We start from the raw sequence: 18673 nt of genomic DNA on the forward strand, positions 1-18673 counted from the left end.
CTACTTTACCTAATAGGTAATAATAATATAAGAGCTGTTATGATTGTGACAATCTTTAATAAAATTAATTAATTAAAAGCGATCACTCATTTAAAATTATTCATAAAAGAGTTTTGCATAAAACTGATCTTAAATAAAAATTCATTCATACCGATGTTATATTAAATTTAAACAACCAATTTCTTTGCTTATGGAGTTCATAATATCTTAATATAACTTTCAAAATTATTTTGATTACCGTAATAATCTATTGAAATTATTACTTAGTAAAAATGTTATCGTAGCATTTTCATTTATTTGATTATTATTTGTGAATTAATTAATTTTATATTAAAATTATCTATTTAAAACATAAGAAAAATTGATACTGCATTTAAATGAACGTTCTTGTACTTTAGTTTGCCTACATTCAACGTTGCGCAGGCATCAACATTATTAAATAATGATATTCAAACAAGGACAATTTTATTATATAGCAGCTAAACTGGATGCAAGCTAACGCATTGCAATATTTAAAAATATAACTAACCATACATGTATGATTATGTTTTATGTTTTTGCATTATGACTGTGTTATTTTTTATTGAAAATAATCTTTAATATTCACTTTTTATTTTATTATTAAGGTTGATAATTTTTAGTTACGTGGCGCGGCGGCCATACAATAGGCTGTACGGAAATATCAAATTAAACTAATTAAAAATTCTAAAATTACTTTATAAGAAAAAATATCACTCCTTACTTAGAAAAATTTTAAGATTTTGTTTATTTGTTTTTACCTGAAATAGGATAACTTTGTTTATGTCAGATTGGTCTCTGATTTTCAAACCAACTACTTATTTTAATATAATATGCCTGGAAAACGTATTTAAAAATAAATAACAATTTTTTGATTATTTAGATTTTAAATGTTTATAAAAACTACTGAAAATAGAGTTTTGAAAATCAGTGTTCAATGAGACACCTGTATAAAGTATTCTTTTCGTTATCATTTATTAATAAATATATATTCTGAGTAATTAACTAATTAGGTTTACATATTGTTCCGTAGTAAACATAAATCATAATATCAGTTATTACCATTTAAGTATAAGAATAGTAAAAAAGAAGAAATAATTATTAATTATTAGACATTATTAAAAACGCTAATGATAATGTTTTATAGGAAAAATAATATTATTGAAAGTATAAACTTGACCTAAATTGAATGTTAGGTATTGAGGTATAAATAACACACAAATCACAATGGTAGAACTATATTACATACAATAATAATTAATATCACTTTATAGAGGAATAAAATTATTATAAATTTTATTATAACAATACGTCAGGGCCCAGAAGGCAGAAGCGATATTATATCGTTACGAATCAGTCAGTGTTCAGACGAAACAGAAATATAATATTAATAATATTATAATAATAACACGAGTTTTAAATAATGTTGTGTAAATTTAAGATGTGTTTTTAGTTTTTACCTTTTAAATTTTTATAATATACCTAGGTACCTACATTTTATAATTTTGATTATCATTAATCGTGTAATTTTTCGTTTTACAATAATAAAAATAATATTACTCATATAACATAATTATTTACAATAATTTTGGTTTAAAATTAAAATTAAATACGAGCACGCGACTTGTCTCATTAATCCGTGTCGCAATGCGCCTTTATAGATTGTTTGGTATAACGAAACGGACAAAGAGAACACAGAGGGACAGTATGTAGAGTTTAATTGTATGGTGTACTGCAATTAGACTTAGGTATAATATGATAATCGTCGTATTTCAAAAGGTAGACCTAAATTAACCGATGTGTGCCAGTTCTACGAGGTTCGAGATTCATCAATGTAATAAACGCAGTTGTCTGTGCGAGGATGACAAACGTTTCTTTTGGGTGCAGTTGACGTTTTCGGGCCAATCACACAGCATGTTCATCTGAAAGCGATTCAACGATTTAACATAGCCTTTATTATAACCATTTTTTTCTTACCTTGTTAAAGTACAAATTGGACGGACAAGACTGTTCGAGCAACGACCCAAACTCGCAAATCACGTATTTGTTACAGTCCGTCCCGTGACCTTTCAACAGCGGTTCGGTGCACTGCCCTCTGCCCAGTTCCTCTTCGTACCCGACGTCACTGTTGTCGATGACGACTCCGTCCAAGTCATTTCGTTCTTGGTCCAAGTAGCAGTCTGGTCCCGGACCTGGTAACCTTCCCAGCACTCTGTTGATGGTCTTCAGCATTGGATACGTTTCGCAGCCACACACGTTTCTAAAATCAATCCGTCGGGCCATGTAATATTATACATCTACCTACTGGCTATTACATATACCGCGTGTCCCCGAAAAAAGTGTACACTGTTTAATTAAACCCGTATCCAGGGGTGGATCTTCGATATTTTGATAGGGGGCACATATAAATTTTATATTTTTAATTTTAATTAATAATACATACATATTGCATGCTATTATTTTTAAACTATAATGATTATAATAAATAATAATTAATAGTTGGTAGAATTATTCTTATTGAATTAATTTTTCATTTATGTAATACTGGTTGTTACATAAAAAAATCGTCGATAGAAAATTGACAGGGGGGCACGTGGCCCCTGTGCCCCTCCCCTGAATCTGCCACTGCCCATATCACTCAGTACCCTATGCATATTGTCGAACCCTGTTTGTGGAATACGAAATTGGACTAATAGATCAACAATCTCCCGTAAACAGAATTCGAAAATATGTATAGTGTGCTGAGTAATGTATAGGTAACTGAGTTATTATAGTGTACCCAGTTTTCGCGAACACGCACGGTAAATGCGTGCTATTTCCGGGCGGAAATGCGTATTTTTCACTCACTTGAAATCGTCCAAGTCCAACGCCCATATCATTGCGCCACCGAGGTCATTGCGAACGACGAATTCGGATTTGAATCTGATCATGTCCTGGTCGTCGAACGACACCCATTGGTTGCCACTGTAAGCGTACGGGCCCATCCTGCCCAGCGGGTCTTGGACCAGTTGCCAATCGCGCTTCAACACTTTGTGGCAGATCTGAAAACCCGGCGAACGTGTGAAAACTGAAGTCCTCCGTGCGGGTAATCCACAAATGTAATTATGTCTATTATAGCTGGGTACTTACTTCGTAGTAGGACAAAAATCCCCGGGACCTGGTCGCATCACCCGCTTCACCGCCACCGTAGGTGGGTGCGTTCAAACCGTTGTTCTTGCTGGATGCCAACGAGAACGACTGACCGTACGTGGGCATACCCATTATGAGTTTACGGGGATCCGCACCTTGGTTCACCCAATAGTACAGCGTGAAGTTCTGAAAAAAGTGCCATCGTTGTTTTATAATTTAGTACATATTACGGTATGGTCGGGGCATGTGAGTTTAATGCATTTGAACATTTGGTGAATGTTTTTTTCGTTCCTTTTTAATTTTTAAATTTTTTTATTTGTCTATAAAAGTTGTATTTTTATAATTCGTATAGGTAGGTAGATATTTAAAATTATTTACTTATTTTAAAAACATTCATTTAAATTTTAATCAATTTTTAATCACATGTTTTTGGCCGTTGTTATGTTTAGTGCATATTTCACCAATTTTATTTTCTTGCATAAGTATAATCTTATTCAACTGTTTTCTTTTTAACACAGAGCCCTAAATAAAAATTAATAACGATTGTATAATTACGGCGTTGTAAGTCATGTCAAAATCGTCGGGATGAGAGTACATGGGCGCCACGTGCCCGGTCTTCTTATCCCATTGTCCATGGTAGTCATACGCCATCACGGATATCCAGTCCAACGTCGCCGAGAGTAGTGGCACATCGTAACCTAATCATGAAACAAACGAACTCGAATAAAACACCATGACCAGTTGTGTGGGTATTGTACATTTTTAATATTGCCATTGTTCACGTACCCGCGTCTATTACAACTTTGTTGGGCGACACGGCCGCCGACAATAGGAAACCTTCTTTGTCGAACGCTTCTCGCAGTTCCAACAATAGTCTCGAGAACCCTTCTTTGTCGCTTTTCGGGCCCCGCTTGCAATCGACCTGTTCATATTATAATACGCCATTACGGTGCATATCAACGATAAGAGTTAATAATAATATAATTTATTATATTTTGATCCCTACGGACAAACCGTGACCGGCCGTATGTCTGTATTATAGATCGTCGATTTATTACCTGCCAGCACTTTGGATACTCCCAATCGAAATCTAGTCCGTCGAAATCGTTTTGCTTCAAATAGCCGACTACGTGTTCCACAAACTTGCTTCTCGCCAACGGGTTGTTTACCAGCTCGCTGTATTTGCTGCCGGCCGAATCATTCCAACCTCCGATCGCCAACAGCACCTTGACGCCGAATTTCTTGAGCGCCGTCACTTTGCGGTAAAAAACTGCAAACACGCGTGACAGAAAATTAGCAATCGCATCACGCACCCCATCATCCCCCTCTCAAAATTGCCGCAGCGTGTGGCACCAAAAAAAACGTACAGTTGTCGAAATCCGCCCAAGTGTCGTGCGCCCTGATGGTCAGTTCGTCGTTGTCCAGTACAGCGAACCCGTAAATGATGTGTGTGCAAAGCGACGGGTCGATATCGCTGGGTAAGTATTTTCCGCCACTATGTCTGAAAATCCCAACGAAATAAATCTCCGGACACGTCGACAGTCGTACGTTTCAATAATCATTACGAACCTGTACCAAGCCCAATTGGTGAAATAACAAACGACTTTAAAGTATTCCGCGGACGGAGGTTTCACGGTCGTCGTGGGTTTCGGTGTCGTGGTCGTCGTGGTAGAAGTCGTAGTCGTCGTCGTTGTCGTCGGCTTCGTCGTCGTCGTCGGCTTCGCATACGAGGGTTTTGTTGGTCTTGTCGGTGACAGTTGTGTAGTCGTAGACACTTCGGTCGTTGAAGTGTTGTAGTGCGGCGATGACGTCGTAGTCATGGATGTCGTCGGTTTACTTGTTACAGGTATCATCGGAGTAGTTTGTGGATTACCTGTATAAATAAAGAAAAAAAAAGTTTTCATAAGAAAAATCTTTATTTTTTAGATGTATTATTTTAAATGTTCCAAAACATATTATAATTCCCTGACAGCATTTTCTAATGATAATATCATAATATTATTGTAAAAACGTTATATACCTAAGTAGGTACTAACATTATAATCACGAATAATATTATTATAATGTTATAATTATATTTTTAGTCAAGCATTTCCTGTCTGGGATTATTATGACGTGTACCGTAGAAATCGACATCGGATTATATTGATTAAACTTAGAACAACTAAAAAATGTTGTTGATTTACATATTATACGTCATATTATCATACTTTTTTATTTAAAATTATTTAGTACAAACAAATATTTAAATTGTATTTTAAATTCTTATAGTTAATTGTATAGAATATTAAATGTTATTTTTAGGTTGTTCGTTTTTCTCTATTTCTTTAGTATCTATTAGTTTTGTGAATTGCAATTTCAACTTTCATTGAAAATCATATTATGATCGTGTTAAGTGTTATTTATTATGTCAAAATAACAAAATGTAACTCCATATAGTTAAACAAATACATATATTATATATTTTGTATGTACAGATGACTGATGAAAATTCTGAATAAATAATATTACACAGACTTGTTTAAAAGATGAACGTACCTACCTTATTATTACAATATATTTAATGTTATACTAACTGAAATTGAAATTTATATTGAAGTCATTCTTTACAACACTGTAGAGTAATATTAAATGTACACATTTATTACTAGGTATATGTAATAAATATAACTAAAAAAAATATGTAAAAAATCGATTTGTACAATACTGTTTTTAAGTGTAAGTACTACTAACACTATCAAAATATTAAAGAATTCATATAGTCTTACCGTGTTTTTGGCCTAGTGTCTTCATGATAGTGCTGAGTAGTGGATAATTTCCTTGGCCGCATACGTTTCGATAATCATCCAAATCTAAAGCCCAAATCATAGCGCCTCCCAAATTCATAGATTTCACGTACTCTGCCTAAAATAGATATAATATTATATATAAGACCTTATTGAAAATTTAAGCTTTTTGAATTAATCATACCTTTTGTGCTACTGTTTTTACATCATCGAATCCTACCCATTGGTTACCCTTATATGCATATGGGCCCATTCTATGTTGTGGGTCTTGAACAATAGTCCATTGCTCGGAGGCAAGTTTACGACAAATCTATATAGCAATATAATTGTATGAGAAATTAATTTATAACACTATAACCGTTTAAAGGGCATACCTCGTAGTAAGCAATGAATCCAGCAGATCGCGTGAATTGACCAGCTTCTCCTGCACCAGATGAAGGTGCGTTTAAACCGTGCACTTTAGGATTAGATAACGTGAATGATTGACCGTACAATGGAAACCCGAGAACAATTTTCTTACTGTTCGCGCCCTTCTTGATCCAATAATGGACAGTATAATTCTTTAAAAAAATTAATTTACATAAGATAATTTATTTTTATTACAACATTATAATACAATATTATTGTTTAACTTACCAAGTTGAAATACTCAATCTCGTCTTCTGGATGATTATAAATTGGTGCAACATGACCAGTTTTCTTATCCCATTGACCATGATAATCATAAGCCATTACGCCAATCCAATCTAAGTATTGGTTTAATATAGGCACATCGTAACCTAAAATAATTATATTTTTAATTTAATGATTTCAAAAATATTAAACAAATAAATGTATTTACCCGAATCTATTACTACTTTACTAGGAGAAACAGCAGCAGATAATAAGTATCCATGTGGTTTAAAAGCTTGTTTAAGCTCAATCAAAAAATTGGAGAATGCATTTTTGTCAGAATCTGGGCCTTGGTCACAATTAGTCTGTATTATGTTAGTTTTAGTTATTATTGATAGAAGAAAAATAATTTAAAAAATATAATTTAATAATTATATATATTTATTACCTGCCAACATTTCGGATATTCCCAATCAACATCAAGACCTTCAAAACCATACTTGTGCATAAAATCGAGTACATTGTTTATAAACTTTTTGCGACTGGAACGATTATTGACCAAACGACTGTATTTATCACCTGCTGAATCATTCCATCCACCTAAACCAATAGAAACTTTGACCCCACGTCGTTTGAGTGCTACTACTCGTTCATAGAAACCTAAAAAACGTAATTTCTTTTTAGCATATTTTTGTTTTGATCGAATCTTAACTTCACGCGTACCATTATCGATGTCTGCCCATGAATCGAATACTCTAATAACTAGTTCTGTGTAATCCAGAGTTGCAAAACCATACACTACATGAGTGCACAAATTTGGATCCGTGTCTTCTGGGAAAAATTTACCTGGCGAAGGTCGGTACCACGCCCAGTTGGTGAAATAGCATACAACTTTATACTGTCCTACAAGGTCAACGAAAATTGTATTATAAGTGTTATAATATTTAATTTTTGCCTCAAGTTACCCGTCAAATGATAGTTCGATTGGGTCGTGGGAAGAGTTGCGGCAGTTGTAGTGGTAGGTTTCCATGCCCACGGATCTTCCGTAGTAGGAACTCCAGTTGTTGGCTTCCATGGAATATAGTTTTCTTCTGTAGTTGATTCTGAAGTAGTAGTAGTAGAAGTAGGAGTCGTTGGCTTCAGTGTTGTTGGTTTCAAAGTCGTTGGCTTCAGTGTTGTTGGTTTCAAAGTCGTTGGCTTTATTATTATTGGTTTCGAAGTAGTCGGCTTCGTGGTTGGTTCAGTACTTGGCGGTTGACTAGGGAATGATGGAATGTCAGGCTCATCGGTCGGGTAAGTGTTAATTTCTTGAGACGGCATGCACCCAGAATTCATTGGCCAATCACAAAGTCTGAATTTCTGTATCAAAAATAAAATTACTACAAAGTAATCATAGTTATTATTTTATTTAAATCTCACATTATTCCAATAGAGACCAGCAGGACATGAGTTAACTTTAAACTTTCCCCATAAACATTGTAGATATTTGTTGCAATCCCCTGGATGAGATGCGAATTCACCATCTTGACATTCCACCGAAGATTTGACTAACATACCTAGAGTATTAACAAACAAAAAATGACTTAATCATTATTATGTAACGATAAAACGAATAAAATTATAATTGTTGGCATTCTTACTGGTGTGCGTAAATATACTATTTGAACGTTGGTAGTTGCAATACACGTTATATTTCCAGTCACACATTTTCTTTTTATCGTTCCAGGCCAATCCAGCGGAACAAAACTGTCTAACGAAATAACCGTATGAACATACAAAGTATGAAGTACAGTCACCAATGGCGGCTACATATTCACCTTCAACGCAATTTCTATATTTTTTTGTCTTTAATACACACATAAAAGAAAATCAGAATTTTTAAATTAAAATTTTAAATGTTACTCTATATTAAAATTGACTTACAGTTGTTGTTGGTCTCCATGTAGTCATCGGTCTGGCTGTTGTTGTCGTTGGCCGCCATGTAGTAATCGGTCTGCCTGTTGTTGTAGTTGGTCGCCACGTAGGGGTTGGTCTAACTGTTATAGGTCTTGATGTCGTGACAGGTTTTTGTGTCGTAGTTGTTGTTGTAGTCACTTCAGAAATTTGAGAATTGGCTGTGAATAATTTTAATATTAATTTTAACATATTTTAATAATTATTATTAAGCTAAAAACTCACTGGGTTCATTGCAGTTAACATTTCTTAGCGAATCGCATTTGTTAGCATTTCTATTCCACAGCAATCCTTCTTTACAAGCATATTTCCTATAACGTCCGTTTTTACATTGATAATAGTTCTGACAATCGTCTTTAGAAGATTGATACGTTCCTGGTTTGCATATTTCTTGTTGCTCTGGTCTTTGAGTGTGGTACTCGGACCACCAAGGACGATTTACAGATGGCTTGTGAGTTGTCTGTTGTTCAATTTCGATTACTTCATCAATATTTGGTTCAGTTGTGGTTGTAGTTGAGGTGGTTGGAGGGGTTGTACTTGTAGTAGTGGTTGTTGTTGAAGGTCGGGTTTGTGGTTTAGTTATATATTGTGTTGTTGGTCTAGTAGGTTGTTGTGTTGTCGATATTGTTGTCGGTCTAGTAGGTTGTGTTGTTGATACTGTTGATGGCGATTGTTCTTCCCAAGAACCTATAGATAATTAAAATATTATATCATTGTTAATAGGCATTCATTTTAGTGGTAATGAGAAGTTTTCATTCTTATATTAGCTGTAACCACTTATGAGTAATAAATTATAATACAATTATATAATATAATAAACTACTATTGATTACATATTATATATATATAATCAATAATACTTTTAAAAAAACAATAAACCAATATTACGATTTTTGCTATTTTATGAATTGAATATTTAGACAGAAATGTATCTATACATTAATTTAATAATTGTTTTAAATGTATTCATCTACAGAATACGTATTTACTTGATTAGTTTGCGTATAAATATATTTTTATTTGTAATTCATTATGTATGTTAAGATTTGAATATGTAGTACTATGGCAGAAGTTGCTGACTTTAAAATGGCTCCAGTAAAAATAGATATTTGTATTATTCGATGTATTCCATTACCTATAGTCAGTATTTTATTACCTATGGATACTTAATACTGATTATAGATTTTTGTCGGGACTTGAACATCTTATTTCGTTCTAATTGCAAGTATAAAACACAAACCTTGTCCTTCTTCGGTAGTCGTAGGAATCTGATAAGTCGGTGTAGTTGGATAATCTGGTTTATTACATATCAAATTTGATGATTTAATTGGAATCCTTTTAAACACTTCGTTAACTTTTGTCAGCAATGGATAAGAACCTTTACAACATATATTGTTAAAGTCATCTAAATCAATTGTCCAAACCATAGCTCCACCAAGTTCTTGATTCACTATATATTCGGACTGAAATCAAATTATTCATTATAAAACTATACAATATTATAAATCTAAAGGATAAATATTAATATTCTAATGTTTGTATTGTATTGTACCTTTAATTTAATAGATATCTCGTCGTCGTAACTGACCCATTGATTTCCATCATACGCATATGGATCAAATCCACTATTTTTATCCCTTGATACTTGCCATTTCTCATTAGAAACTAAAACATACATTTGGTATTTATAAATATATAATAATGTGATACGAACTACCAAAAAATCATTTTTTATCATAAATACAATTAATTTAAGGTAAAAAATAATAATTCATATTAATAAAGATTTTCGATTCACATTCACATTCATAATTCATTGGGTTGAATAAATAATTATATAAACATGCATTATAATAAAAAATAATATTTTGAATTAGCCAAGGAAAAATTTGTACATACCTACCTTTATTTATACATTTAATCAAAGTACCACGCATGATCAAAGTTATATGACGTATTAATGAAACTAATCATATTATTTTTTGTGATATACAAAATGGTATATGGATATAATTATATTATGTATGTTAAGGTACTGTAAAATTATTTTATATAGTTTTGACTGTACCTCTATTACAAATTTCGTAGTACGCCAACATTCCTGGTTGCTGTGTATATTCGCCAGGATATCCTGATCCTTTAGCTGGATCACCAAGCCCGTGTTCTGAATTCGATGACAATGTGTACGTCTGACCATAAAACGGAAGACCAACTACGATTTTTGACGGATCTGCGCCCAATTTTCTTATTAATTTAATGGTGGAATCCTAAATATATGAACAAAAATTTTATTTGAAACTACGAAAATCTTATATTGTTTTCTATTAACATACCATATTGTACTTAGGAAATTCGTCGCCATCTTTGTAATAAGCCGGACTCACGTGTCCAGTGACATTTTCCCAAGATCCATGATAATCATATGTCATTATAGACATGAAATCTAAGTATTCACTTAGACTTGGAAAGTCATAAGCTTCTTTAATAATTTCTTCATAACCAGAGATTGCAGCTGATAATTCAAACGGTGGGTCTTGTTTATTGAACTCCGATTTAAGCTCCTACAATATAAAAATCAATTAAATATTGACCTATTGTTTTTTATATAGACAATGACAGTACTTGTATTAGTTTAACAAAATTAGTTTTATCCGAAGATGGACCTTGAGTGCAATCGGCTTGCCAACACACAGGATAATTCCAGTCCAGATGAAGACCGTTAAAATTATATTTTCTCAAAAACGCAACAGCAGAATTTACAAAACTGTAATAAAATAAATTATTTTTAATCTATTTTACCACACCTCTCTAAAAATTTACCTTCTCCTCGAAGTTCCACTGCTAATTAATTTTGAATATTTGTCACCGGCCGAGTCTGTCCAACCACCCATTGAGATCATAACTTTGATATCTCCAGATTTTGAATTGGACACCAATCTTTCATAAAATTCTAAAAGTTAAAAATATTTATCACTTTATATTAATCATAATTTTGTACTATTAATCGATTATTACTGTTCTCGAAATCTTCCCATTCATTTCCCGATGTTATTGTTAAATCATTGGGGTCTAGAGAAGCAAATGCATAAACTACATGTGTACATAGACCTTTGTCGATATACTCAGGAGCAAATTTTCCTTCTCCGTAACGATACCATGACCAGCTGGCAAAGTAACATACCACTTTTTTGTTTAGATCTAAAATTAAATTAACTATTAGGTACCAAAATCAAAACATTTTAGCATACTAATGACAATTACCAAATTGTAATGGTGTTTCTCGTAGATCGTTTGACATTGAATTTTTTTTATTAACTTTAAAAATAGTAAAACAAATTTAATTTAATAGTATACAAATATTTTTACATTATCTATTTTAACTCACCATTACTAATATATGTTTTAACAGTGGTTACAAGTGGCCAAGGAGTGCCACAAAGCCCATTATAGTCATCTGAATCTAATGACCATAACATTACTCCTCCTAGTGATAATTTTTCCATATATTCAAGCTAAAATACAATAATTATATTATTAAATTCAACTTCCATCGTTTAATTCAATTTACTTTTCGTGTTAAACTGTGGTGGTTCTCGTAACTGATCCATTGATCTTTTCTAACAACAAACGGGGAACCAGATTTGTCCGAATACTGTCTCCAATCGTCCTTTTTCGTGCGATCACATACTTCGTAATACGATAGGAATCCAGACGTTTTTGTCCATCTACCAGCATATCCATCCCCGTTTGTTCGAGAGCCTGGTTGGAAATTTTTAGGGTCAGTCAATCTGAAACTTCTCCCAAATAAAGCTACACCAACTATTATTTGATTTGGATCTGCACCATTGTGTATCCAATGCTTTACCATATGATCCTTGAAAAGTCAAATTTATATTATATGTTGTATATATAAACCATAATTTGATAAATATTTAAAATATTTACCACATTGCGATACTTTGACGATGGATCTCTATCTACTGCACTGTACAGTGGAGCGTGATGACCAATAATTTTCTCTTCATCTTGTCGAAAATCAAAACTCTTGAGAATAATGAAATCTAAATTTAGAACAATTCTTTTAGTGTCGTAGTTTCTTGACGTTTGATCCAGTGGTGGTACAATTAATGATAATGACCATCCTCTTGGTTTTAGCACGCTGGCCAATTCTTCAATCAATAGCGGAAATTCTTCTTTAGTGTTTTCGTCTTCACCAAACTCGTCTAAAAAGTATTTAATAATAAAACTTAAACTTAACATTACTATAAAAATGTATTACTATAAGTTGATGGTGTAACATCAGATAAAACTAGTCCATCAAATCCACTAATTTTCAAAACTTCCGAGACTGAAATGATAAAATCTCTCTTTGAAAACGATACACTTTCGGGTAAAATGTCGTTAATCAATAATAATATTTTTGTAGAAGGGTTTTTTTTTTTTAAACGTGCGATGGAAGCGAACGTGCCTAAAAATTAGTAAAATATTAATGAACAACAAATGAGCATTATACACAGAATATTTATTCAATGTTTATACCATTTGATTGACTAGAATACCAATTGTTTGCAATGGTGTCAAAATTTGTGTCTGCAGAGCTGAACAATATGTGAGTACAAGACGACAAAATTATTTTTTCCAAATTTTGAGGAATTTGATTTTTGTGGTATTGTGTAGAGTCAAGATGACAAAAAACATTGGCACCTAGAAATTGAATTATGATAAAAATAAATATTATAAAACTATTTCAAGATTTAAAAAAAACATTACTTCCAGACGCTAGTCTATATTTTGAGGGCGATGGATCTTTTTTCGATGGCAGTTTTTCAACAGCGTCGCGAACAGGAACGTGTATTTTATATCTGAGGATATATGAAATATTTTATTGCATAATTTTCATGGTTATAATTTTGGTCGAAAATAGAACTATATTCTGCACTATAATTTGTACTCGTAAATGAATATGCAAATTATTGAGATGTTAAATAAATTCTTGTTTAGAATTAAATTAAAATATATACTTATATTATGTATTTCACACATGAGTAATCAATTGGAATTTTTATTATGTTGAACATAAGTGACTTTTATATTAACGTCACCGAAACAGTTTTTAGAGTAATAAAAATATATACATATATAATAAATAATAATGAACAAATGTTGATTGGTTCAATAAACATTACCTTTCGAACTGATGAGGTACTCGTTCAATAGCCGCCCTACTTGGTAAAATATTAAATTCCCTGTTGCGATTATCGGATGATTCATCTTCATCTATGTACGTCAAACCTCGTGATGGTACGAAAAAAAGGATAACGGTAAACAAAACACCGATGATCCTCATGGCTGAAAATATTTTAAATAACCGTCATTGCACGTACTTGCATGTATGTTTTATGAACAAAACGCATCACGTTGCATCATTTTTAGATTTTACCGTAATACAAACAAATTATAATAATATGTTCTATAGACCTTCATTTGAAAAGTTGATATTATTATAAAAAAAAAATAATGTTTGTATACCATAAAAAAATCACTATTTATCTATAAAAAAAACAGCAATAACACATTAGTGACGGTCTTATTGTTTAATATTCGTGCGGAGTATGTAAATACGTTGACCCAAAGAATTAAGGAATATTCGATTCTTCACTAGAAAAAGTGGTTTCACGACCCTCACGAACTCTTACGTTACAAATCGATTCCATTAGTTTAATACTTTTAATATGTTATGTAATTTTGGCGCGCTACCTGTCCAAAATTAAGCAATCAAATTTTTCACCCCAAATTAATGGCTTAAGTATGACACCATTAGTCTGATCTTTGTTAATAACAATTAGTTTTACCTATTTTTATTTCAACAAAAGTTAAAAATCACGTTATACGATTTTATTCTCGATCCGAATTCCAAATACATAACGTTTTAGTTGGGTTTTTTTTTTTTATTAGACTGCACATAGCGATTTCAAGGTCGTGACGATAAATAATGTTTATTTCATATACACAAATATATCATTTTATGTATATAATATATATATCATTGTATCTCTGGTCGATCAATTTTTTTTTACGAACGTTGCCGAAGCCGTTTTTTTAACCGCCGACGTCCGTTGGTAAATACCTTTTTGTCGTGTAATCTGTCAACACTTCCTACACTGCACATAATATTGTCTATAGACGTCCCATACCGATGTGTATCAAACGCGGAGACGCGTATTAATGCATATGGACAACAGGTTAGTTACTGCGAGAGGTCAAGTGCAATAAAGCCCGGGCAACAGTGTTCGGACGGTGACTACAATAATAAAATATATAATGTACACCTGTAGATACATAAAATACGCTGTGTTACTACCGTACGACCCGGGGGCGAATTCCGTAATTATCTCGTATTAGACGCGATCTGTTGGTTTAATTGGAGTGCCGACAAATCTACATAATCGCATCACAGAGACGCACCCGTGGTAGCATTACAACTGGACCATTACATTATGTACAGATGTGCCGCTGATATTCGCCCTCGGGGCGACATAATAACGCCCGATCGCTGAGTATGCGCCAATAATAATGGCTGGCGGGATACCGTCGTCACCAGATGAGTAACTGCTACTACGCGCAAAACAATCGAACCCAATCAGATTTTTTTACGTCGTGTAAGAACAATACCAAAAATGTGTTTATATTATATTATTATATTGTTGTATAAAGTAGGTAATAAAAGGGCACCACGCCTCAGTATATTATAATTTATAACGTCGAATGGTTCTTAGAATGATTTTAGTGTTTTGTTTATTCATTTTTTTTTTTTAACTCGATCATAATATTTTAAAGTTTTGACGATACCCGTATTTCGGTGACAAAAATTATTATTTTTAATTCCAACTCAAATAGTTTTATAAAGTGAGAAATCAATAAAAAAAAATATCAATAGGTACGTGCGTTTGAACTTCCGGTCTATTATCGTAGAATACGTAAGAACTAAAAAGCATTAACATTAAAATCACCGTACTTTATATGTGATGGGAAACAAAATTAAATTAAACACATTGAAGCATATATTTAATAATGAAATAAACAGAAATAAAATATTTTACATTTTAATTGGAAAATTGGTTTTCTGAAAATTATACATTTTAAATAATCTCAAAACGAGTTATAAATTATAAATATTAAATTTACCGACTTTGTATGGTTAAAAGTGTATAGTTTAATTATATTTTAATAGTTAATGATCATTCAAAATGTAAATATACTAAAGTATGCAATCTTTGGTTAATTGGTAAATTTACTGCTTTAAAAGTTAAAACCAAAACATTTCTAAGTGGTTAATATTAATATTCATCAAAAGTACGTCATCTCGCATCATTTTAATCTTCTATAATAGTTTTTGTTGTTATCAACTATCAAAATATAATAAGCTGATGTAAGTTGTTACACAAATAAACATAAATACAATTTTAAAAACAAAATTTTTATTTGGCACGAGACACTGTGATTCTAATATAATTTACGTTAGCAGAAGATAATATATTATAAACTATTAAGGTTATAATAACTAACCAGTGTTACGTACAAAATACAAATTGGTGAATTAATTTTTTTATGTATTTTTATGTATATTATTAATATGTATGAAATCTTCCGAAACAAAATAAGTATTAATAAATTAAACAATTTAAATATAATATATGTATGAATATTCAATACAGTGAGATGACAAATTATGAAAATGGCAAACAAAATTTAAATAAATCATATTTTATTTATAATAAACACAATTTGATTATTTATTAAACCTCGTTGAAAAAAATGAAAAAAACTGTCATATGATGTGTTAAAAAAACTTACTTATTTAGAAACAATAAGCATGTTAAAAATGCGAAGACACTAAGATGACAAATAACAAAAATTGCAAATATATGCGAGGATATATATTTTAAGATTGCATTTTATAGTTTATTGAGAGAGATAGGGGTTTAATAATATCATACGAGTTGATTTAAAGTGTTGATTACAATTTTATTTGTATTCAATAACGAAACGACACAGGTATATGTATGAAAAAACCGCTAAGACATTAAGACGACAAATGACAAAAAAAAACATGCAAATTAATTTCAAGATGGTAATTCTTTGTTCACTATATTATATTCAATAATATAATAATGACATGTATGCGATTTAAACCGATTGTAATAATTGTGTTACGTACCTCTATTCAAAATTGCATCGGACGACAGAAAAACTCGGTTAAGTGGCTCCGGTGGTCGTGTCGTATAAAAGGCTCAAGATTATAGTTATTAATATGTTGCAGGTCAGGTATCTACCTACACCGAAGTCGCTGACTCGTCAAACTCCCGAAATGGATTAAATCCCGAACGGATTAAAAATACAATATACATATATATATGTATATACTTAATATACACCGTGGATGAACCGCGGGCGATCTGGATGGGAGTAAACAAAACGATTTGAGCTGTGAGCCTTGAATGAGCGCGTCCGACACGCGGCTTCACAGAGCCTGAACGTGTTTATATAATATTTTGTAAACGGCAAACGAATGTATTAATATTATTGTACGATGGACGAACAAGTCGCAGGGCGTCGATTTTAAACGATATTTGTACAGGAAAAAAAAACTCCAGAAGTGGTGTAACGAATTGAAGACGATAACGTTAAATTATGATTTTTAATAATATTCTTACGATTTGTGATTATATTTTGAATTTCCGTGACGGCGACGACCGCATCCTGCGTGCACGGATCGCGCACTGGCGTCACCCGCGCGGGTTTTCCGATCGGCAAACGCATATTATGATATTTTTTCTCTAATATTGTATTAATAATATGATTTAGGATTCACGTCACGTGTCCGTATAGTCCGACGTCATGTCATCACTACTGATTATACTCTTCAACGGTACAATACTATTATATACATTTTTAACTACCTATCGATGCGATGACGATTATTGATAATAATATTTCGAAGACGATTTCATTATACTTATAATAATATTATTATACAATCGAAACTGTACGCTATACGAAACAGTATATAATAATATTCGAGCTTATAATGTACCTGAGGTGGTGCTGCCGATGAGGCGGTTTCTTGGGCGGTTGACGACACGACGAGGCATGATATGTCCGGTGGACGGCGCGTACCGCGGTAGAATGATGTCGGTAAGCCTCCGCGGTCACGGAGGCAGCGACGTCTCCACCCCGTGCCGGAGCGATCGTCCGGGGGGGAGTGTGACCACCGACCGGTTCAAGGTCGTCCGGAAAGGGTATATACACGTTCGGTCGGGTTGGTGGGCGCGCGACCGGAAACTCCGTGGCCGGTCGACGGCTTTGGAAAGGGATATCCAGTTCGCGATCAGCTTGCAGTCCGACGGGCGACTACCGACGATGCCCGACGTGACTTCTTCGACGGAACTTCGCAATGCGCTGTGATTTTTCCGAACAAATCGATTCGTTGAGTCCGTTTTTTGCGATTTTCTTCTTCTGCCAAATTCTCTCACACCGGGTGTCGCGGAAATTCGCGCGAAACTATTACAATAGGCAGGTCTTACACACAACATAATGATATAGTACGCTCGTCACTCGGATCGCATATAGGCCCTATCATACTCACGGTCTATAAATCGTAGGTACAATAATGAGTAGCCTAAACATAATTATATACAATCAATTTGCTTGTATATAATAATGAAATCAATAACCACTGCAATTATGTATTATGTTCCATAAATTAAAATCCAAGGATATTAATAACACATTTATCTGTTTTTGTGTTTAAAGAGAACGACGGTCATTTATATATTATGCATCAAAAAAAAAAAAAAATATATTAATACGTATATCTGTTTACTTGTTTTGAACTAAACATATTATATTTGACAACATGGCTATTATTATGTAGCTTTAAATATGATCATAATAATATAGTTCAAATATTATAATAAATAATTATGCGAACATGTTTTTTCTCCATTTCAAATGTTTTAAAAATGATGAAGTGTTTTATATCGCTACACACACCCTAAATTCATATTTTTCATCGCAAATACATATTTTAGCAACTATTTCGGTGTATTGTAATTGCTAAGCCTAAGACCCAAGGCTTTAAGTTTTGTCCGGTGACAACATTATGACGACAGTTA

At 32.7% G+C, this 18673-nt stretch overlaps 1 protein-coding gene across 2 annotated transcripts; it reads right to left on the reverse strand.

Annotated features, from left to right (window-relative positions):
• Nucleotides 1-1240: 1240 nt before the first annotated feature.
• LOC132938642 (probable chitinase 10) lies at nt 1241-17672 on the reverse strand. Of its 2 annotated transcripts, none has more exons than XM_061005587.1 (37): nt 17593-17672; nt 13685-13847; nt 13269-13360; nt 13038-13202; nt 12778-12966; nt 12444-12721; nt 12067-12372; nt 11884-12010; nt 11760-11813; nt 11514-11696; nt 11319-11448; nt 11121-11262; nt 10832-11059; nt 10567-10765; nt 10051-10163; nt 9739-9961; nt 8724-9185; nt 8469-8659; nt 8186-8390; nt 7965-8101; nt 7511-7904; nt 7269-7448; nt 6994-7205; nt 6775-6910; nt 6570-6712; nt 6308-6493; nt 6118-6243; nt 5916-6051; nt 4717-5020; nt 4515-4648; nt 4206-4417; nt 3934-4069; nt 3703-3845; nt 3148-3333; nt 2866-3059; nt 1996-2278; nt 1241-1940 (listed from the first exon to the last, which is right to left on the reverse strand). In XM_061005587.1, the coding sequence occupies exons 1-37, from the start codon at nt 17648-17650 to the stop codon at nt 1848-1850; spliced, it is 6843 nt and encodes a 2280-aa protein (XP_060861570.1). In that variant the 5' UTR covers nt 17651-17672; the 3' UTR covers nt 1241-1847. The 2 variants fall into 2 exon arrangements, with proteins under 2 accessions (XP_060861570.1, XP_060861571.1); XM_061005588.1 differs by lacking the exon at nt 17593-17672 and adding an exon at nt 16717-17115.
• Nucleotides 17673-18673: the final 1001 nt, after the last annotated feature.

This window comes from Metopolophium dirhodum, chromosome 2, assembly GCF_019925205.1.
Source record: "Metopolophium dirhodum isolate CAU chromosome 2, ASM1992520v1, whole genome shotgun sequence".
In the NCBI taxonomy this organism is placed as follows: domain Eukaryota; kingdom Metazoa; phylum Arthropoda; class Insecta; order Hemiptera; family Aphididae; genus Metopolophium; species Metopolophium dirhodum.